The sequence below is a fragment of the Rhinolophus hipposideros genome (assembly GCF_964194185.1).
Source record: "Rhinolophus hipposideros genome assembly, chromosome: 3".
Classification (NCBI taxonomy): Eukaryota; Metazoa; Chordata; class Mammalia; order Chiroptera; family Rhinolophidae; genus Rhinolophus; species Rhinolophus hipposideros.
Window position 1 is genome coordinate 88,376,935 of NC_138049.1, and position 23,011 is coordinate 88,399,945.

The 23,011-nt window shown below is 50.7% G+C and overlaps 2 protein-coding genes across 7 annotated transcripts in view; one reads left to right on the plus strand and one right to left on the minus strand.

The window, feature by feature from the left end:
- The window catches only part of TRAM2 (translocation associated membrane protein 2), a 75,853-nt gene extending 58,454 nt beyond the window's left edge, over nt 1-17,399 (plus strand). Inside the window, exons 5-11 of the mRNA XM_081033299.1 lie at nt 4,963-5,021; nt 6,225-6,309; nt 6,925-6,995; nt 9,422-9,526; nt 9,832-9,975; nt 10,826-10,989; nt 12,223-17,399. Of these exons, the coding sequence (XP_080889425.1) occupies nt 4,963-5,021; nt 6,225-6,309; nt 6,925-6,995; nt 9,422-9,526; nt 9,832-9,975; nt 10,826-10,989; nt 12,223-12,296 (702 nt within the window). The 3' untranslated portion in view covers nt 12,297-17,399. The remainder of the gene's footprint in view (nt 1-4,962; nt 5,022-6,224; nt 6,310-6,924; nt 6,996-9,421; nt 9,527-9,831; nt 9,976-10,825; nt 10,990-12,222) is intronic.
- A 2,780-nt stretch (nt 17,400-20,179) lies between these two features.
- The window catches only part of EFHC1 (EF-hand domain containing 1), a 59,693-nt gene continuing 56,861 nt past the window's right edge, over nt 20,180-23,011 (minus strand). For 4 of the 6 annotated variants that reach the window (XM_081037798.1, XM_081037800.1, XM_081037803.1 and 1 more), the window contains one exon: nt 20,180-21,670. In XM_081037798.1, the coding sequence (XP_080893924.1) occupies nt 21,599-21,670 (72 nt within the window). In that variant the 3' untranslated portion in view covers nt 20,180-21,598. The remainder of the gene's footprint in view (nt 21,671-23,011) is intronic. The other 2 variants (XM_081037799.1, XM_081037801.1) reach the window with 1 other exon arrangement.

Consider the following 23,011-nt stretch of genomic DNA (forward strand, 5'->3'; position numbering starts at 1 on the left):
TCAATGTGTTTGTTCTTTTGTGTGTTGCTTTTATTTCTATTATGTCTATATCTATTTAATCACAGGACAGTTTTCCCAAACAGAACACTAGGACTTTTATATGCGGTACCTGAGACTTTTGTCCTGTGACACAGGGCTGCCCCCTGTCCTGTGGACTTGCAGGTGGTCTGGGCGAGGAGCGGCCCCTCAGGGTGCTTCTGGATTTCAGCCCTCTCCTCACTCCTCCCCACCACTGCTTTGAGGCAGAACGGCCTCAGGGCACCACAGAGTTTAACGGGTCTTTCTGGAGAAGCATTGCCTCATCTCTGAATGAATCACTTTTACCCTTTCTACCTCACCCGCAGACGTTCCACACCAGCTGTGACACATTTAGACCAGATTGGCGGCCAACAGCCAAGTTACTTAACACCCCTTCCAGAATGAAATGCTGAACTGCTCTGTCTCTGCTTCTCTCAGCCTTCAAGGGCTTGAAAATGATGATGCTAATTAGTCTGAGAGAATGTAGCACTTTTCTGGGGAAGCTCATAACAGGCTTTTATTATGGTGAAAGCCAGTTCCCCACTCAACATCTTCAACAGGAAATGGAGACCAGGGGGACCTTGGAAAGCTCCAGGACCCCACCTCCTAATGACGCCATGTAGCTCCTGGCCCTCACCTCCGTCTGAACCTTTTTGCACGGATTGCAAGTGATTGAAGAAGAAGAGAGGGTCGTTTTATAAAAGGAGTTTAAACAGCTAGTTTTTTGAAATCAAATTTTGATGTTACGATGCACATTTTCCTTGGTTCTTCCCTTTCTTTCTCCCTCCACAGTCAGTTCACCTGCAGGTTCGCCGGCCAACCCTACCTGTAGAACACACTGAGGTTGTCTCCACTGCTTCCTACCTGCACCGCCACCCCGAGGCCGGTGGTTCTCTCCGGGGGAGATTTTGCCCCCCAGGGGACAATGGACAATATGCTACTGGCATCTAGTGGGTAGAGGCCAGGGCTGCTGCTGCATATCCTACGGTACACAGGACAGTCCCCGCAACAAACAATTGTCCAGTCTCAGATGTCATTAGTTCCAGGGTGGGAAACCCTGTCCTATCATTCAGGCCACCATTAGCTTTTGCCTGGATCACTACATATCTTTCCTCTAGAAGGAGGCTGTTTCTACTCCTGTACCTCCCCACCGCCATCCGCCTTCTACTCAGCCAGACAGATCTTTTTAGCACATACATCAAATCATGCCTTCCTTTGCTTAAAAGCCCCTGTCCCACTTGCAGTGAAATCTTTTTCTTCCTGACTACTGTGCCCTGGGTCCTGCCAGCCTTGCCCATCTCGCCCTACCGTTCTTCCTTCAGATGCTCTAACTCTCCTGGCGTTCCTGCCTCCTAGGCTTTGCATGGTGGTTTCTCTGATCAAATCCTCCATCCGCTGACATCCCATGTCTGAATCCTCTTTGCTATCCAATTCTCCACCTAAATGTCACCTCCTCAGAGAATCCCCCACCCCCAATTTGTATTTTCTGCCCTATGCCCATTATTGTGGTTTTTCTTGTTCATCTGTGTATTGTCTGCTGTTTGCTTCTCCCACTAGACTCTGAGCTGGCATGGAGCTCACTACTGTACCCCTCGGATAGCTTGGCACTATTTAGCTGGCATGAATTAGCTGCTCACTAAAAATTGGTCGTGAGAATGAATGAATAAACTGCAAATGCATCTTCACTGCCCTGACCTTCGACAGTGTTTAAAGTAATGGGTTGTTTTTATAAACATCATAGATGATCTTTTTTTTTTAAAAAAAGTCAGTAACACGTGAAAGGTGAAAAAAAGAAAGCAAAAATTTGCCCCAAATCCCTCCCTCTGGAAATAACTAGTTTGATTTTGGTGTTTGATTCAGACATTTCTCTCTGCGTTTGTATATTCAGAGTGTTGGTAGTGTGACTGGACCAACCAATAGTTTTATAAGAATGTCAACCTCCTACTTTTCCCTTTGAACTACTATTCATTGTTCGGGGAGAAAAAAACACACATACTCTACTGGGGAAAGCAGGGTGGGTGGGCATTTGGTCTCCCGGCCTGACTTCCTTGAGATGCCTACCCTCATATTTGAAAAACCTCAAGTCTAGTGCTCATTGAGAACGTGGTAGAGGGAATACCTGTAATGCCGGTGCCTGGGTCAGGGCTGATTTCTACGAATGGACTGATTGCTTAGAGCAGAACTTTAGTACATGGCTGTTCCTGAAGGACAAATGCTCTAAGGTATGTCTGAATCTAGGTAGCAACTGACTGTGTGTTTTAATTGGGTTCTGCTGTTTCTGTGGTTCTTTTCCTTCATACAGCAAAAAGGAAGGCTGCTGGGGGAAAGGAAGAGATTGTTCCAGCTCAGGCCTCACTTAGCTCATAGATCGATTTGTAGAACTGGAAGAGAACAAAGGATTTCCCAAGCTCCCCCAGAAACTTCCGCCAGTGCCTGGCAGTGGGGGGCATTCAGGATGGGTTACAGGTGCTCCCTCTGCCATGCTCAGCCCCCTGGGCTCTCAGGTACTTGGCGTGCCTAAGCTTTGAGGGTACCCCAGCCCCAGGGCCCCTGCAGCCAGCTGCCTGGCCCGAGGTCTGGAAAAGGCTGTTCTCAGAGCAGTGAGTCATTTTTCCTCTGGCTCCCCGTGTTCTCCTCCCGCCACCCCCTCCTGCACATTCCCTGAGGACTGACCATTCCCAAGCAGGCAGCATTTTTCTGGGGACTTTGCTTGTTGGCTTCAAAGTTCTGACCTCCTTATCTCCTAAGTAAAGGGGCCATGCTGAGGAGGGTTCCTGTTTAAAATCACAAGATCATCTGGGCTTTAGGTTTCTCTCAATGCTGCTTCTCTTGGCCAGTCTTTTTTGGCAGACATTCCTCTCTCACCTCTGTCCCAGAAGTACCATTTTCCTCCTTAAATACATCGCTGCTTCCTTTAGGAAGGAACATTCTCACCTCTGTCATTTCCCTGGAATGAGGCAGAGGGAGTGGAGGGCCACGTATCGCTGTGTGCCCGGGTGGGACATTTTGGTGCAGGCAACTGTGTGGGTGTTGGAAAGCCCTCCTCACATCTCCACATGCCCCAGAGCCCTCCACGTCTGTGCCTCAATCTGTGTCTGCCCGAGGGAGAAAGGGTGATGATAGACCAGAAATGAAGCCACGAGGGTTTGGGATGAGACCTTTTCCTTGAAACCTGTCACCCTGGCTACACTGATGTATGTGTCTGATTGGACCTATCAGTTAGGACACTGTGTTAATGAGGCCCCAGGTTATGGATTGGGGCTGTGTGTGGCCTACACCAGGAGTGTCCCAGGGTACTTAGTGCCTTGGGGGTGGGTGGATCAGCCCAGAGTGTGTCTCACTGAACTGTGTTGGTCTCTTTCTTCTCCTGAGCACGGCCAACCCCCTGCTCTAGTCCCAGTGTGAACATTTGAGGTTCTCAGCCTCTCCATCAAAGCGACCAGCTCCATGACATTTGTGACTTGTGGAAGCAACCAGGCCTGAAGTTATGGGACCAGCTCAGCTGTGCTGCTGAAAATTCATCTTGATTCAAGAGATGCTTCCTATCTGTTCCTTTACTTCCCTGTTTCTGAAATGAGTTCATACTCATCTAACCTTCTCTGCGTACTCTGAGGGTAGTGTCAGCCAACTCTTGCTCATGGTGGTTTGCTTCCTTGTGTGTTTTTTAATCTTGGCTTATAAACTCATCTTGAGCAAGGCTTCATGTGTGGGAGTCCTGCACATCCTTAAATGAGAGTATGTCCCAATAGTATCCCTGGTCCACAGTACCATTAACACTAATTTCTTAGCCCGGTGTTTCCTAGACCATGGAGTTAGTATACATTTGAACTCCAAACCCATGTGAAAGTGAGCCTAATGTTACAGATTTTCAGGGGATAATATTTATGTTTTCATCCTGTGCCCAGAGTGAGCAGGCATCGTATTCATCTCCTTGTGTTGCTCATCAAACTCTTTCTGATCTTCTTTCTCTGAGGTTTTAGCCCTTTAAGGGTACAGATTTTATACAAGTCCCACCTCCCAAGGTTCCCACGTGTGCACAAATACCCTGGCCCCATAAACTCACCTTACTGCTATGGTTTTTAACACCCTATCCTTTTTTGGGGCCCCAGGGGTTTTCCCTTTCTTATTGTGAGCTCAACTTTGCATTTAAAAGAATATTGGGAAGATTTCATCCAGCATTTCTGGATGTTTTGTAATGAAAGGTTTTTTTAGGTTACATTCTCTTACTCTGCAAGAGGCTCTGGGTACCCGCTCTATATGAGGCCCCGGGCTAGATACTCGAGATATAAAGAAGGGCAAGCAAAGACCACAGCCTGAAGGATCTTGCGGAGTGATGGAGGCAACTGGCAATAATGCAGTGTGCTGTGTGACACTTACGAGGCCTGTGGGGTGAGGCCTCATAGCGAGGCCTGTGGGGTCCTCACATTCTTTTTATTTGTGATGATGTGAAAAGCCAAAGGAGCCTCTTCATTTTTCCCGTGGACAGTGATTCTGGAGTCTAGTTGCTTATTCATTCTACAAGCATTTCCTGAGTGCCACATGCCAGGCATAATACTAGACACTGTCGCATAAACATAAACTGTCACATTTATTTCTAACAATAACTCTGGGAGGGTATTTTTATCCTCATTTTACTGACGAGCCAAGTGAAGCTTAGGGAGTAACTTGCTCACAGGACGCAGCTCGTAAGTGTCAGGCCTACATTCAGATACAGATTTCTGACCCCAGCGGACCTCTTCCCCTTCTGTCGCTTCTCTTTCACAGTAAAGACACCAGCGAGTGCCAGTAAGTCCCACATGGAGAGGTCCTTCATTTGCACATTTCCTGTTTCTTCCTCTGTCTGGCAGCTGGGGATTAGGTGTGCCTTTGACCCCTGACCCCTGGGCCTGCTCAGGGCCTCTCACATTCACATCTCTAAATGCTGACTCTTCTCTCCCACTCCAGGAAGGATATTTAACAAACCCGAGAAGCCTCTGGGAAGACTACCCGCATGTGTACCTCCCGTGAGTATTCTCATGACAGGGTCTCCAGGGAGGAGCCCGCTGGTCCACTGGCTCCCTCATCCTAGAATGTGGCCAGAACACCACGGGGCCAGCTGGCATGAGGACCGATCCGACCGCACGCCTATTAGGGCACAGTATTGTGGACGGAGGCAGCTTGTCTGGGAGTTGCTTCCTCCCAGTCTGCTTGACTGGAGAACCCCGAAATGATGTGTCGTCTGCACTAGCTCCTGTCACAGCTCAGGCTGCCACAACAGAACCCCACAGACTGGCTGGCTTATAAAGAACAGCGATGTCTTGCTCACAGTTCAGGAGGTCTGGGAATTTACAATCCAGGGGCCCGCAGGTTCAGTGTCTGGTGAGGGCCCTCTTCTTGTTCGTACACAGCGTTTTTCTCCCTGAGCCCTCACAGGGCGGACGCGGAGAGGGCGCTCTCTGGGGCCTCTTTTATAAGGACGTTAATCCCACTCGTGAGGGCTCTGCCCTCAGGACCAAATCTTCTCCCACAGGCCCCACCTCCTAATAGCATCACGCTGGGGATGCGGATTTCCAGTTAGGAATTTTGAGGGGACAGACCTGCAGTCAACAGCAGGTTCCTAAATCACGTGAGACAGATACAGAAGCAGCATCTCCATAACGTTCTCTGGCTCTGTGCCTTCTTGGCGACTCACTCATGTTCACAGCACATCTTCCCTTCCTGCCTTCCATGGCCGGTGCCCCATCAGGCAGCACCCCCCTCCCCTCCTGCTGTGGGTGAGACACCAGGAGAGCAGCAGCTGGGCCCGTGTCCTCAGGAGGCCACCCCTTGGCTTTCATGAGCCCTGTAGAACAACTGCAAAGGACTTAAAGCTGAGTTAGGTCCTTCCTTTGCTACTTGGACCCCTGCCTTCTTCAGTATATCCACGCCGCCCTTTTCTGCATGGGCAGTGTTCTAGACTCAGCTCCCTGCTCAGCCTTCCCTTCTCCAGGCTGCACACCTGCAGCCTCTGCACTCTTTTCTGTGTCCCTTGCAGAGGGCTTGTCTGTGGAGCAGGGTCCCCAGGCTCAGGAGCGCGCTGCTGGCAGACCATCCTACTCCTTCCATCCCTTGCTCCTGCCCCAGCTCCTCACACAGGCCTGGCCCTTGCCTTTCCCTCTTGGGCGTAGCAAGGATGACAGAGACATTTTTCTCCATCCTTCCTGTGTAACTCGCTCCCTTGTTTCCAGCTTCCAGGTGAAGTTTTTCTACCTGTGCCAGCTGGCCTACTGGCTGCACGCACTTCCTGAACTATACTTCCAGAAGGTACGGAAGGTGAGTACTCACTTCTCCCTCTGGAAGCCATTCGTCCTCTCCTCCCCTCCTGTTCCCAGGGGTCCCCTGTCCCTTCCTGGACAAGCACAGAGCATTGGGTGGTGAGGGGGATGTGTGGGCGGCTTGTGGAAGATGCTTAGTCAGCCCCTGTCGTAGTCTCCAGGTAGACCTCGATGAGAACAGGCCACCAGCGCGTGTCTTGCCTGCCCCCACGCTAGCCATGTATGTGGCTTTGAGTAAACTCTTAACTTGCATCTTCTGGATGGTGGATGGAAAAGTTGTTTGCCTTTCCCACAGTCCCTTTTTTTTGAAAAAATAGCCTCCCTCTGAATTATTTCCAAAAGCCCTGTTCCCCAGTCCCTGTCCCTTCTTTCTCAACCCAACCCTGCCCTCTGACCATGGACCCAAAGCTGCTTCCTCACCCTCAGACTTTTCAGCAGCCTGGTGCATGGGCCTGTGGTGTGACCTGGACCATCTCTGTTAAAGCAGCCGCGGTTGAGCCCTGCGGCTGTTGGGGAGGCGACCCCCCCCCCCCCACACACACACACTTCACCTTCGTTCCTGCACCTTCAGTTACGGAACAGCACATTCACGGGCTGCTTCTCTGGTTTGCAGGAGGAAATTCCCCGCCAGCTCCAGTACATTTGTCTGTACCTGGTCCACATAGCCGGAGCATACCTCCTGAAGTGAGTGACACCCACATCTCCTCGCCCTCAGTGTCAGTGCATCTCTCCAGACATTCAGTTAGCAGGCATTTCTTAGACGCCTTCTGTGTGCCTCGCACCAGGCTAAGACCTGGGAGTACAAAGATGGATGGTAGAAGATTCCTTTATTTTCAGTGGTTCATTCTCAGTCTAGTAGGAGAGACTGGTACAGACATAGCGGGAGGACCATGTAGTATGATAAGCACTGTACTATGACATGTGTCATCTGCCAGGGGGACCCAGAAAAGTGACTGCCTCAATCTGAGACAGCCAGGGAAGGCTTCTGAGGGATGTCGGCACTTGATCTGTGGCTTTGCGAGAAGAAGCCGTCCTGAAGCTGGGCTCCTACCTCAGGCGACCAGCTCAAGCTGTCAGCTCACAGCCCTGGGACCCCCTTCCCTTTGATTTGTAATGAATTGTAGAGAGGTCCCTGCTTGGTTGTTGTGAAGTCAAAAGATGTGTGACAGTATTTGGCCTTGAGTGTCTTCTTGTATGAAAAGACTCACGTTGATGAATAGGACACGTCATTGCTAATTTAGGTTTTTCTTGAGCGTTATCCATGTAGTTCAGGAGAATTTTGCTTTGTCCAGGCAGACATTTTGAGAACCTGTGATGTGTGACTTTCCAGGCTAAGGAGCCTGGAGGTCCTGGGGTCTCATAGTGGGTGTCCTGTGACAATGATGGACTCGGGGTAACGGAGTCAGGAGGAAGGCAGCTCTCAAATCCACTCTCCTGTCTCTGGAGACGTAGAACAGTGTTGATTCCTGCAGGGACCTTAAGGGGTGAGGGCTGTGTGGTGGGGCCAGCTCTGCTCTTGTCTGGGATGCTCGTGTGACATGCAGAAGGGCTCTGAAGGAGCCAGTCTGCGCTGTCACCCCCGCAATGTGTGGCAAGGAGAGCTTCCTGCCGCCGTCGGATCCCTGCTGTACCAGTTCTGCCTCTAAAAGATGTGAGATGCTCCAAGATCTGTTTTTTCCCACATCCGACACGTCCCAGGGAAGGAGAAGGGCGGGCGTCTGACCCTGTTTAGGCTGAGTCCTGTGAATTCTTGTTTCGGAATGAGAATAGGACTCAGAGGGCCGGGAGCAGCAGATCTGCCAAAATCACGCCCGTCACATTCCTGGTGAGGCTGGCTCTGTGTCAAGGAGCAGTTGCTGCTCTCTGCTCATTTAGGGAGCGTGACCTCCTTTCCCCTCCGTCCTCGTTCTTGTTTTCAGAGGTGAGTGTGGGGAAAGGAGAAGCCCTTTCCCCAGGATTCCCCAAGGAAGACGGACCTTTGAAATGCCGAATGATGTGGGGTCTCATTTTGGTGAAGAGCTTCGCTTTTGGAGGCCTTCATTCACTCGGCACAGACTGAGCCCTCCCATGGGCCGGGAGCTGCTGTAGGAGGTGCAATTATAGGCAGACAGGCTGTGCTCTCCTGGGGTGTCTGTTCTCACGGGAGGCAGACCACAAACAAGGACATAAGTAAATAGAGTTTCCCCTAGTGGTAAGTGCAGTGAATAAAATAAAGCAGGGCAATGCGACGGAATGACTTGTGTACTTGGCACCTTTGGTGTGGTGAGGGAAGGCCTCTCTGAGGAGGTGACTCAGGTTGACGCATGAATGACAGGAGTCCCACTAGGCACGTGAAGACATCAGGTAGTTTGCACATCGTTCTGTTGACATTTCTCAGGATCCAGTGACCATCCTGACGGATTTTGCACTTCTTCGGTCTCATTGGGTGGAATTGGCTGGATCCTTATGTATCACTGCCATGGGAGTGCTCCCATGTCACCACATTGACTTCCTGAAGCCCTGCATGTTCAGCAGGATCTGTCATTTCATTTTGCGTTTGTTTGAATGACAGCTGACCATCTGCAGCAAACTGCCTAAGGAAGTCAGTCATACATCATGCCTGGAATTGAGCAGAGGGGCATGTCTGAGTGGGCGCTGATTTTTTTAAGAGGTCAGTTCCCAAGCACAGATTTTTGCCTTATGTTGAGTTTTGCTTCCCGTACCTCTTAGCTGTGAAGATTTGGATAATGAAAGTATCAGACTGTGGGAAGCCCTCATATTTCTACAATGCAAAGCTCAGCCACCTGTTCTGAGCACCTTTTACGTGCTTGGTCCCGTGCCAGGTGATGAATGAGAGGTGACAAGTGCTGTGAAGAGCCTCAGTCAGGGTCACTGTGGGAGCCAGTAAGGATGCCTGACCCAGGCAGGACAGGCGAAAGGCCAGGCGATTCGGTATGAGGAAGAATTCTTAAAGGTGTGGCAGCAGAACGGAATCCTAAAGGATGAGATAGGGCCAGCCAGGGAAGGTGGAGGAAAGTGGAGTGGAGAGCAGAGCTCGGGGCGCCGGGCCCCTGGCCTCTGCTGTCCGCGGCCTCTTGGGGGGACTGTGAGGCTTGTCTGTTTCTCTCCAGCCTGAGCCGCCTGGGCCTCATCTTGCTGCTGCTGCAGTACTCGACCGAGTTACTCTTCCACATGGCCCGACTCTTCTACTTTGCAGATGAGAACAACGAGAAGCTGTAAGTGGGGAGGCCGGTCAGCTGGCCTGCTGGGCAGGGGCCTCCCGAGGTCTGGCTGATGGGAGGGTCCTGCCCTGGGTGCCAAGTGCCCCTTTACCTGCGGGCAATACCCTGAGTTTTTTTGTGGGTTTTTTTTTTTTTTTTTTTTAATTTTCTGGAGCATCTTATTCTAGCTGTCTCGTCCTTCGAGCACCCTACTCAGCCTCCCTTCAACTTTCCCACCTAAGGTCACTTCTGGAGAAGTGGGTAAAGGTTCCCTCACAGATCCGTTAAGGCTTATGTCCCTTTTCTGCCTCCACGAGCAGGTTTAATGCCTGGGCGGCTGTATTTGGGGTCACTCGCCTCTTCATCCTCACCCTTGCCGTGCTGGCCATCGGCTTTGGACTTGCTCGCATGGAAAACCAGGCCTTTGACCCCGAAAAAGGGAACTTCAACACCTTACTTTGCAGGTGAGTTGGGCAAAAGCCCGAGGCGATAAACCAGGGCTCCCTGAGCGCTCTCAGGAGCCTCCTGAACTTGGCACAATTTCTGCAGAAGGTCAGGAGGCAGCAGACCCCTGCGTCTCCGCCACGTTAGCTGGGAATCTCTGGCCATTAGACCTGAGGGGAGAAGAGACACCAGCCTTCTGCTTCCACCAAAACCACCTTCACTCCCCAGCGCTGGCCCGCTCAGACCAGTCAGGGCTTCAGGCCACGTGGGAATCCCCTCACCTTTGCCCAGTGCTTCACGGTGCACAGTAGGTCTCACATCCAGCATCTCAAGGATTGTTATGCCACGCATGGACTTCTTACAGCTTGGCCAATGGCCTCCCACAGCAGTAAGGAAGCCACAGTGTTTCCAGGAGACCCTCGGGCCTGGAAAGGTGCCTGATTTGTCCAGGATTGCTCAGCTTTTTAAGTGACATGCTGGATGAGAGGCCACTCTAGAGTTATTTCTGCTCTATCATAAATCAACTCACTTGAATTCTTCCAATATATATGGAGCTGACATGAGCTGTATTCTGCGGTGTAGGTACAAAAGGGACAGGCTGTGGCTCCCAGCCAGTCATGGAGGCATTATGACCATGGAACTGGACATGCGTCTGTCGCTGCCACCTTTGTAGTCTCCCTCTCCCCCACCGTCTGTCCGCCACCAGCCCTGAAGCATGCTGGAGCCATGACTGGCACTGAGCCCTGTGCTCTTTCTGGTGGTGGTGTGGGATGGCGTGCTGGGGTTGAGGGTGAGCAGGAACCAGGCCATGGGAGCAGCCGGGTTCCTGCCCCCATCTCCTCCCCTGCCCCCTGCTCTGCCCCTCTGCAGGCTCTGCATGCTGCTGCTGGTGTGTGCTGCCCAGGCCTGGCTCATGTGGCGCTTCATCCACTCCCAGCTGCGGCACTGGCGGGAATACTGGAATGAGCAAAGTGCCAAGCGGAGAGTCCCAGCTGCCCCCAGACTACCAGCCAGGCTCATCAAGAGAGAATCTGGTGAGTGACAGGGCCCGTGGGCAGGCAGGGGCGAATTCTGTGTGGGTTGGGTGGGAAGGAGCCAGGGCCCAGCTCCTTGGGCTCTACCCAGACCAGTCCTGCAGCCCTGCGTCTGGACTCCTTCCCCTGGGCCTGGGGCTCCTTGGCTCCTGCCAGGGCCTGACTGGCACGTGGCTGGGTGTGGGCCAGGGACATGCTGTGGGCAGGGAGCCCTTCTGGCAACGGTGGGGCAGGGCATTGGCTGGGTGGGGAACTCTGGCAGGAAGCGTGTCCTCAGGGTGGCTTCTGGGCCCCAGCCAAGTTCTGTGCCTGTTCTCTGGGTGGCACGGCCACGCTGTCCTCACCTGCCCTCTGCTCTATATCTTGGCCCGCCTCTGCCTCCCAGGCTGCTGGCTCCTCTTCTGTCTTCAGGAATGACTCAAGATGACGCAGTGCTAGGTGGGCTCAGGGGTGGGACACCCACTTCTCCTTTGGCCCCTCCCACATTCTAGTTACCACCCCCCCCCCCCCGGGTCCCGGGGCAACACCAGCCCTGCACTTTCTGTCCAGCCTGGGGGCCCGTCTGCATTAGGATCTATTTTCTGACTCACCTGCCTTTCTCCAGGTGTGGCCTGCTTGGCAAGGGCTCATGTGTGTTAGAACCAGACACGTGCATGGCTGGGTGTGACGTGGAGTCAGGCCTAGCTTGGGTGGGTATGGGGTGTGAGGCTTTGCTTTGGAGCAAGCACACGGATGTGTTTTCGACAACAATAAAAAGATTTTTTTTTTCCTGCCACAAGAGGAGTGCCAGGCATCTGAGTAAGGCCTTGTCCCTTCAGCCTTTCTACCTCCTCCCTTCTGTCCTCACCTTCCCGGGAGTTGTTGCTGAAGTGGGCAGCTGCCCTGCAGGGGGCCTGAGAGAAACTGAAGCCACTGGCAGCGCCCAAGTGATTTCAGCGAGGATCTGGCCCCCGCCTCAGGCCTGGGCGGGCAGGCCTCTGCCTGCTCCTGGGTTACTGTGTGTCATCCCAGCACCCTCCTGCTAAAGGATAGTCAGAGACCAACCACTGCAAACGGAGCCACTGGTAGCAAGACCCCAGGGAAAGCAGAAGCCTCCAGGAGCTGTGGGAGGCTGCAGCCCGGGGTCCCCTCGGCCCATCTGTGTGCAGCAGCCAGGCTGCCTGGGCCCCCACCCTTCCCCCTCCTGCTCCCCTACCAGGAGAAACATCATGTCTGTCTCCCTTCACTTCCTAGGTTACCATGAAAATGGAGTGGTGAAAGCAGAGAACGGCACTTCCCCACGGACTAAGAAACTCAAGTCTCCTTAAGGCCAAAGTGCTGAGAACAGAAATCCCCTTGTGGGGGCCATGGGGCAGTGAGGAGCCCAGGCACCATCACTGCCTTCCCCTTCCTGCTCCTGATGCTCCATCTCAAACAGCAGGAACCTGTCTTTAAATGGGGCTTTTCCTTTCTTACTTCTTGGCTTTCTCTTCTTCTTCCATAAACCATTCATTCTCAATAAAACCAAAAATCTTCCTCTTTCTCTCCCTCAAGCCACCTCATGTCCTCACCTCTGTACTGTGTTGGGTTTTCTAGAAGCACAGGTGCTCGTGGTTCTCTTTCTCCTGGCCTCTTTATTTCTCTTCCTTCACGACTGCTTCTTTCTCTTTTTACTTCTTTTACCGTATTGTGCAATTTTTCTGTGTGTCTTGATTTTTACGAGAGGGAGCTAAGATTGTGGTCCTGGCCATCCAACACCCAGCGTCCGTCCCCGGGACCTGTCAAAGTCTAGAAGCCTCGTTTGTGCCCAGGAGCCTCCGCCTGGGGCCAGTAGCAGGTCCCCCGGTGGCCCCCGTGTGGATGAGCAAGAAGAGAAGAGACCGGCCCTCTCGGATCATAATCTCCTAGGTGCTGATTAACTGACGAGATGTATGATTCCAGTTCTGCACGCACCATCTCGAGGCCCAGCAGTGCCACTGCTTGTTGTAAATGCCAAAGCACTTGGCTTTGGGACCTGACGACTCGGTCCAGAAGGATGGTGTTAAGTGTGTTGGGTCCTGTGACTCAAGCCAGCCTGCCAGTGGCTGGTCCCGGATTGGAAACCAACCCGCCCTCACTCTGCTGGGCAAGTGCTGAAGGGGGAACAAGGCTCCCCACTCTCCAGAGCAAGAGGAAAGCGTACTGAGCAGCAGGCTCTTCTGGAAAGATAATGGCGGCAGAAATAATGGAGGAGTCGACCCAGGCCTTTCTTCAGCAGCGCCAGCTGCACTTGTTTTTTTCAACTGTTCACCAGCATTCAAAACCAAACATGACAGCAGTAAACAGACCAGCGGGCATATGCTGGTCCAAACCCCAGACCCGGGCAGGCAGCCCGTGTGAGGGGCCCGTGCTGCTGCCTGATCTCATCTCTCAAGCTGCAGGAACACCACGCCCCCACGTGCCCTGGGGCCCCAGCGAGGGTCACCGGGGCCACTCTCTCCGGCCTCCCTTGTTGAATGTTCTTTGGAATTGTTGTTGTCATCTGCTGATGTTTGTTGAGCACACCTAGCATTTTAGATGGTATGAACCAGGACTGGCTGCTTAGATGAGCAGCCCAGCTGTGCCGACAAGAGGCTTTCTGCCCTGCCCCTCACATAGTCTGTCCCCACAAAGACAAGGCCTTCACATCTTGATGGGATGCGAAGCCCTGGGAGGATTTCCAGAGTTAGGCTTTCAGAGGTCCGAAGTAAGAACCCCTCCCAAACTCTGCTGTACTGATGGGGAGCAGTTCTGATGGGCTGGGTGTCCTGCAGTGCGCTGGTCCTCTTTCTGATACCGCAGTAGGAGCCTAACCTTGGATTATTATCCAAAAAGGGGGAGATAGGTTTTTTTCATCAAGGCAGCTCCTCTTTCTCCATGTCACTTGCATCAAAGATCAATTTTAATTTTCTGGAGACCGAAGGATTTCTTTCCTCACACCTCTGTAGACCCTTATTTCTCTGTTCAGGAAAAGGTGGCTGAAATGGAAGCAACACCCTTGGCTTCTGATTATCTTAGGAAGTGGGACAGCTTTTTTGAAAATAGGCATTTCTCCCATCCTTCTCTGACACTTGTCTGGGCTGCCACGTGGAAGCTCAGTAAAAGGGTGGCTTGGCATCACCCTGACAGACCTGAGGCGGAGGCCCTGAGCCATTTCAGTCCAACAGCCCGGCCATGGCTGTAGTTGCATTTGGCTCCCTACCTGGCCTGGTAAGTTGGTAATGGGGCTCTTCAGCCTCCTATAACCTGCCCCATCAGCCCAGCCACCGTCCCAGTTCTCTCCAGGCCGTGTCCTAGGCAGTGTGTTCAGCTCCCCGTGAGAGGCTGCTTCCCCAGGTCAGCCCCGTTACACTGTGGAGTCATGCCTTTCTCAAATACACGCGGTGTGCTGTGGGCCGGGAAGGGGCTGAGCAGCAGCTCCCGTGCTGCCGTCAAGCAGCCTCCCTTCTCCCGTGGGTCGGTGTTTCAGGTGTTCGTTGCCAGAGGCCACACAGTTTCGTGTTCCTAATTCTCCAGCGCTGTACAATGGAGTGCCTCAGAGGTGGTACTGCCAACCCAGTGACGGGGCCAACTTAGGCTGTTTCCTAAAGAAGGGGGTTTGTTCAGCGATGAGTGTTAGTCAGATGTTTTCTGCTCTATAAACCCCCCGAGACCATGAGTAAGGCTAGCATCTCACCAGCTGAGCTTCAGGAATGATTTGAGGGGAGGGGAAATAATAGGGAAATTATCATTTGTCACCCCACTGGCATCCCTGGCACATTTCTTTCAAAGCAGAGCCAACTCTCTGGCACGTTGGCTCAAACCATGTTGCCAGGAGCCAAAATATCTCAGTTCCACTTCATCCTGTGAGCTTGTTGGGCTGGCTTGTCCTGATTTGGCCATTTGGGCTATGTTCTTCCGTCTTACACACTCTCTCCTATTCCCAGTGTGGCAAACCATCTGTGAAGGCCGTGTCAGACGCCTGCAAGGGTGAGAGGCCAGCTCCGCACCATCCACCCGGAGCAGGAGAACGCGTGCTAATCTACCTCAGCAACCGCTGCCTCTCTCCACACCTCTGGCTGGCACCAGTGTGAGGGGAGCCGAGCAGAGGGCAGTGGTGGGAGAGGGAGAGGGAGGCCGTGTCAGCTGGGCGGGAGGATCCCATGCTGCAGGTTCCCCTCCTTGGAGGTTCAGTGATGGGCAAGTTATTTTTACCATCCGGGCTCTGAGAGCTGCACTATTAATAAGTTACATGTGTCCTTCGGAAGGTAGGGGAAGGTTCTGGGGGAAAGGGAGCAGGCCGAGCCAGGAGGAGAGCTGCTTCTCTCTCCCGTTCTAATCAATGCAGTTGGGTTTTCCTAGGCCTGGGTGAAAGGAGGACACGACTAAGCCCCCTGCCTCAGGGCCGCAGTGTCCTAGCGAATATCCTTTGCAGTTCTCTGTTCTTTTCTCACGGAGTATGTTGAAAGCGTGTGAATCAGCTCAACTGAGTGCTCTTTCTTCTCTCCTTCTGCCTTCCCAGCTCACCGCGCTATTTGTCAAGAGGAACTTGGGGGCATGACTGGAGAATGGGCTCACTGTCAGATCACTTGAAACCTAAATAGAATCCCTCTCCGGCCCATGGTTGGCCCAGTGAGGAAGCCTTGACTAACTTTTCACTGTTTACTGCAGTTCTCGCCTGAATATTAATTCCTCCTCCCAAAAGGCTGAAAAGACCCTCTCCTCAGCTGCCTCTCCCCCCTACCCCCCTTTATATGGAGGTCTCAGAAAAGCATTGGGATGTTAGGACCTACTGGCTCTATGCCGCCTCTTGGGCTCGGCAACCCATGTGAGTTTTTGTGCTAAGCAGATCCTTATTCTTGTGTAAGAAGTGCCTTACTTGCCATGTGGTCTAACAGTTTTCACTTGTACTGTATGACCAGCCCCCAGCTGCCAGGGCTCGAGGGCTGCTGGTCGTGTGCAGCCAAGGACACTGGACCCTGGTACAGTTACATGTAAAAGGGACATGGATTGTGACACTTTCGCCTCATTCATCTCGGTCTCCACCACCACCAACCCATCCAACCACCATTGTGTTAAGAGTCTGTGGTGTGTTCTGTTTTGTTTCTGGTTTCTCCCTTGTGTCAGTTTTCTGGCCCCGCTGGGTGGCTGCAGAAGCCGGGGAGGGCCCAACACAGGCCCCTGTGCCTTGTATCTATTAAGGGAAGTTCAGAGGCCTCTAGGAGCACCAGGCCCCCCTCTGGCCCCAACATGGTGAGCCCTGATCTTCCAGCCCCCCACCCCCCGATTACAAAGAAAGGTACCCTTGCTCGAACCTCTTCTGCTCTATTCTGCTTTCCATTCAACCCAAAGGTTCTATTATACAGGTGTTTACTTTCCAGTCACAAGTGTTAATGCGCTGATACCTTTTTGACAGTGGGTCTCATTCGGCTGTTGCAGAACTTCTCCGAGCTCCTAATTCAGTGTTACCTTGTATTAGCAGCAGCTCCCTTCTCCCCCAGCCCTTGCCCTGCCTGCCTTTTCCTTGTTCTTCCGGGTTGTGCAATAACCCTCCCAGCCAGTGGTCTTTCCACAGGCCTTACCGTCCCTTTCAACGCCCTGGGAAGGGCTGGGACCCACGGGAGGGGTCGTCGTCATCCCCTACAGAAGAAATGTTAGCCACTTTCTCTTCCTTGCTGTCATTCTCTTGATCCTGGGTGGGTTTTTGTGGCACTCTAGTAGAACATTGTAGCGTCGTCTTAGACGTTCATATATAGTTTTTAAAAATCTGTTGAGAAGGAAAAAAAAACTATCCTCATGATGGGGCATTAATAAGTCAGTGTCTAGGAGTAAGATCGGTGACACGTGAGGAATCACCATCCCTCTGCCCAAAAGCTTTCTAGAGTTTCTTGTTCCCATGGAGAGGAAGGAGCATTTTCTGAGTATCGGCCATGTGTGGACAGCCCTGTTCACCCAGTAGGATCTGGCTGTGATTATAATAAGTACCACCATGTCCTTGGGTACAGATTCAAGTGTTTATGTGATGAGACTATAAACCTCATTTTTCAGTTTCTCTTGTTTAATAAACATTGGAAGGATGAGCTGAGGCTGCTGGTGCCCTGAGCAACTCAATGCAAATGTGGACAAAAAGTGTCTTTTCGTTTTTCTACTTTAGCCTGTTCATGTTATGGACCAAATTTCAACAAGGAACTCAAGGAAAATTTGTACCTGCCGTATTTATGCTCATGTAAAAGGTTTTTTTTGGTTTTTGTTTTTTTTTTGGGGGGGTGACTTTTTACTTTCAGTGAACTTTTTTCAAAATCCTGTTTCCACTGTTTCTGTCTGGTTTGAAAACAAATTACAGTTTTGTATGGATTTTTTTAATGTACATTTTGAAACAAATGATCAGCAAATATTTTTGAAATAACTGAATAAAAGGCATAGAATTATCAGTCTAATTGTCTCTGGTATAATTCCTTATATTCCTGTTTTGACCTGGATGCTTACGTGGTCTTTGCTTTTACTTGGAAAATGACTTTGCATTGATTTTAGCCTAATTTCTAATAGTTTTCCCTGTATTTGTCATTTCTTGTGTATCTTTTGAGATACATTTATTAATTGTGCTCATGTGAATTAGGGAATTGGAACTAAGGATGGAGAACGAGTTATTGAATGCTAGGTAGTAACACGCATCATTTTTATTTGAATCTAGAGCAGTAAAGTATAAAAGTGGAAGGGAGTTTTCTTGACATGGGGTTCGTGGGTAGGCAGCTCCCCGAGGACACACAGCATGCTTGATGTCCGCTGTGTTGTGAAGTCATTTGGCTAGGAGAAGATGGGATTACGTTTGTGTGTAAAAGCCACCAAATATTAGTGTTGGTATTGACTAGATGTCCAAGCATTAGTAATAGTGGTGGGCAGGGATGGCTGGCGTCAGTTAAATGCCTACTGCCCGCAGCTGTCTTCTGTGTTTTCCATAATTGTCTTCAGAGAGAGCTTGGGAGATGAGTGTCATTACAGGTGGCAGTTAGCCAAGGACACCGACAGGGTGTGAGGATTAAACAGGAAACACTTACTTGGTACAGGTGGCAGGCAGGCTTTGGTGCAGACTAAGGTGGCAGTCCCGCTCTGTCACGAGAAGCTAGGTGACCCTGAGCAGTTAACCTTTCTGAGCCTGTTTGCTCATCTGGGTTCTACAGTTTTGGAGGTTGGTTGGTTGGCTTGTTTTTTGTAGAGAGTGATAGTGGTAAGATTTAGGGATAGTGAATGCTAAGTTCATGGTACAAATAAAGCACTCAATCATTTTTTTAATGAACATACTCATACTAACGTGTCAGCAGGATATCCAGTAGTCTCTCAGCCAAGTGACCCTTGATTCTCTAGAAATAATGTTGAGACATTTTCTCTATCTGTTGATCCCAAATACCCTCCAATCCTGTAGATAAGAGTTTGCTGCACCCTACTTAGATGGTATTTACAAAGCCCCTGGTGGTATAGATAGAGTACAGACTGAGGAGTGGTAACTCATAGCCAATCTTTACCCAAAGGCAGATTTTACTAGCCCTGAATCCCTAAACCACCCTAAGCCATCTTACACCTCCCTCAGTTTGATCTGAGAGCCGCAGCTCCTAGTGTGCCTCTGCGGCAAACGCTAATAGTGAAGCTCATTCTTTGACTTAGCTCCCTGGTGGCCCAGCCACAGGTCGCTTATTTCTTCTTCCCACAATATTGCCCGCTGCAGGTAATGCTCAGCTCTCTAACATCACCTGAGGCGGACTCCAGATGCGTCCCCAGTGTGACTGTAGCATAACGCAGCATACAGAAGTGACATCTGATGGTTGCACTGCCATTCAGGAGCTCAGGAAAACAGTTTTCTTGACATGCAGTTTGTGGGTAGGAAGCTCCACTCTGACTTTTGTGGCTCCTCCACCGACTGCTTTGTATAAACCAGCAGAGGTAAGCAGTGAGCACTGACGTCACAGGAATCAGCCTGCTCGCTCTGGTCTGCTGGGAAGGAGCTGTTACACCTTGGGATGGTGCTGGCAGATCTTGGCTTCTCCACCTGGGCTAAACTTGGAAGGGGAGGCGTGTTACCGTGAGTTTATGGCATGTGTGTGAATGGTGCCGAGCGCATTCACAGAGAGCTCGGAGACCCTTTTAACAGTTACAGTGGGGCTGACACTTTAGTTCTGGTCCCCATTACAATGGAAAAGGTATAGGGACATAAAAGGAGCAAAGATGTCAGAACTGAGGTTAGAAGGGCTGAGAGCACTTCGATCTCAAGGGGGAGGGGTGTAAGAGTGTATTAAATGAGAGTTTCCTAATGTCCTCATTTTGGCTAAGGACAAAATCGGCAGTATCTCCGTATGCTACAGATTGGTGCAGCTCCGTGAAAGACTTGCTGAAGAGGGGCCCAAAGCTTTTGCAGACGTCTTCCTTCCATGGGAGGCAAGGGTGATGGAGAAAGTATTGGAGAGTGTGGATCTCTTGAAAGGGGCCATCAGAGTGTGGTAGGTCCACAAGCTAAATGACAGCAGCACTTTAACAGACTCAGGGCTTCCCATGTATTCCCTGGAGTTTGAAGACCACAATATTTGGGGTGCCTGATTCTCACCTAAAATAAGTCTCAAGGAAAGGGACTGGCTGAGTTGCCTAACTGCACAACCGACAGAGCGATCTGGATGAAAAGAATGGGCAACAGCAGATGCCCTGGGAGGGTGAGTCAGCCCGAAGGGCCCCCCCGCCCCGCCCTGGGAGGACCTTCTGAGAGGCTGCGGGCCTGGCAGGTGTGTGGTGTGAGAGCGAGCGGGCACACTGGAGTCCCGTGTACTGGAGCCTGAGCCATCTGCACCGGAGAATGGTGCACGGGGAGGTTTCCTGTGGGTAAGTGTCCTAAGCACGCTCAGAAAAGGTGCCCTGGGAGAGAGAAAGAGCTGGCCTGTAGTGACCTGACCCCAGATTATGACTGCCGGCCACACACAGTCTTGGCCCTTTTCCTCTGGTTTCTACCCCTCACCTTTCCAGACACTGAAAAGGCCAGAAACGGACACACAGCTGAATGGAAGCAAAGGAAACAAACCGGGAGGAGGAAGAAACCCACCTGGCCTGACACGCCCCCTACACACACACACACACACACACGCACGCACGCACGCACACACACACACACACACACACACACACACACACTACAGGCTTCCAAGCTTGGGACAGGACTGTGCTGAGGCAGGCAGGATAGAGATTCATGTTTTTATTTTAGACTGAAATGGAATTTTAAATACTTGAAAATCAGATTTTTTTATTAGTTACGAGTGACTGGGAAAAAAACAAAACATATCTCTTCCTGAGATACAGACCTGGAGCAGAAAAGGGGGCGTCACATGATACATTTACATCCCTTTTATTAAGCTGGTTAGCGGAGGCGTAGCTCAGCGGGAGAGCTGCTTCGGAGAGGGTCAGGCATCCTGGATCGTACATAACTGTCCTCATTTGTATCACTCTTTAGGGTGCAGGGAGGAAGCAGACAGCATTTATAAGGATGAACTTGCTCTGCTTCTAGAAAGTCCATCGGAGCTCATTAGAAAACCAGTAACTGTTAGTCTTTTCCTCCTACCTCAAGGCAGGCTCTCTAAAGACACAAATTTTCTGAACTTTCTTTCCTGCTTTTTTTTTTTTTAATTACAACCCACACCAAGAAATACATTTTACATCATAACCTAATAAATACACATTCCGTTGAAAGCATGACACAGTACAATACGCTACTATGTGTACCACACTGATTATTTGCTATTCTATTCTAGTTTTTTTTGTTTGTTTTTTAATGCAGGTCTACTAATGGGCCTAGAACCACAGTCTGGAATGCATGTGGTGTATTTCCCTGGAATGCTGAGGCAGGCAGGTGGGGTGGGGGCCTTGGCTTAGCAGCAACACTAGTACTGTGTGCTTATTTCCAACGCCCCGAGTGGTGCTCCTCTGAGCAAATCCCATCTTTCTTCCTGCTTTTAACCACTGTACACCTGATTAGGCAGGGCTCTCCAGAGAAACAGAACCAACAGGATGTATACAGAGAGAATGAACCATCACAAGGAATTGGCTCATGAGATTATGGAGGCTGACAAGTGCTGAGATGTGCAGTCGGCAAGCTGGGGACCTAGGAAGAGCCAATGCTTCCATTTGAATCAGAAGGCAGGCAAAAGCTGGTGTCGCAGTTTAAAGGCAGGCAGGGGGCATTCATGCTTCTTTGGGGAAGGGTCAGCTTTTTTGTTCTGTTCAGGCCTTTGATGAGTTGGATGAGGCCCATCCACGGTGGGGAAGGCAATCTGCTTAGTCTACCAATTCAAATGTTAACCTGATCCAGAAACACCCAGAAATACTGTTTAACCATATCTGGGCACCCCAAGGCCCAGCCAACTTGATACATAAAATTAACCATCACAACACCCCTACCCCTACTTCCCTGAACAAGGCACCAATCTTAGCTCCTACAAGATCCAAATCAATTTAGAGTTCAGTAGCAGTGAAATATAAGAACCAAAATAACAATAATAATAATTTCAAGAGTGCTGTAAATGCATCTACGGAGAGTATAAGGTATATTTCAAAGTGTAGGTCCAACCTCAAAGCATTGTATTGCATTCTCTCATCATCCAGGTCAGTCTGAGAAAGCTCGGACAAACTTATGGTAGTTAATCTTGTCTTCTCCGTGAGAGCACATCCTGATTAACTGCGGAGGAGAGTAAAGAGCATGTGAGACAGACACGCAGGCTGCTTGCCGTGTAACTGCACAGTGCGCTTATTAACAATGACCCTCAGCCTTGTCAAGCAAGTCAGGGTTTTTATATCCTCAGTTGATTCTGAAATGATCCTCTGGACCCAGTAGATAGGTCAGATATTATCCCTTCTTACGCTTAATAAAAATCAAAGCTCAGTAGGAGTAAATGGCCTGCCCAAGATTTCAGGCCTAACATTTGTATGTATAAATGCATTGTCATTTTTTTTTTTTAAAAAAAGCACTTTTAATTGTTTTTATATTCAAATACAAGTCTTGGTCCATTTAGTCCGTGCAGAGTAAGACTTAAAATAGTGGGTTGCCGTTATCACAGCCTCCTAGGAGAATCCAGTTGTGTCGCTGCTCAAACCATGTCCCCTAAACTCAGTTGTGAGTAGTAGTACACTGACGTGCTGTGGTTTCCTTCCTAAGACACGTGCAAGTCTATCCCACCCACCTTCCCTGTCCCACTTCCCACTGACTGCAATTCCTCCCTCCCACGTCAGGTCCCACATAGTACAAATGACTTACAATGTGGGCATGCCATCAGTCTGAGATTTGGGAAGCTAAATGGATTTTTGGCCCACGTGGACAATGCCCTTCTAGCTGTCTCCCCGACTCCTTGCTAATGTTCCTGTCCACAAAATATCCTCGTCAGCCAACCTACTCACTCTAGCCCTAAATGAAAGCCTTCCCTAAATTAATGTTAACTTGGAACATCCCTTTTTTGCTAAAAATTCTCAGATCTACAGCACCGCAGTGTTCTTAATCAGTGAGAATGTCTCAACAATAATAAGTCACAGTCGTTGGCAATTGTGGGAGAAATTTTGTTTTGACTTCTAGGGAAACCCTGGCTGAAGGCGTTTATGATGAAAAAAAAAAAGGCATGAAACACCCTATTCAACTCACTCATGAAAAGTCTAGGAGGAGATGGCCCATGTCCGCCCTCCATTTGCAGGTGGCCCTGGGACTCCTCCTAACAGAAGCCCTGTCCCTGGGCAATGGTCACGCCCTCTCCCATACCCGTCCTGATGGGCTTCCCGTACTTCTCGGCTGTGAAGGGTGTCAGAGGTGGCCCACCAAGCCACTCAGCCCAGCTGCCTTGGAGTCTTCCGTCGGCGGCGGCTCCTCCAGGACCACCTCCTTCAGCCCTGAGACGTCTTCCCAGCCACTGTGTGCTGTCTAGCCCCACACCCCGTAAAGACATGCCTTGCAACGGCAAGCAGAAAAAATGCCAATGACAGAATCAAGGGGAAAACCACAATCAGGACCGAATAGGGGATCTGACTGGAATAT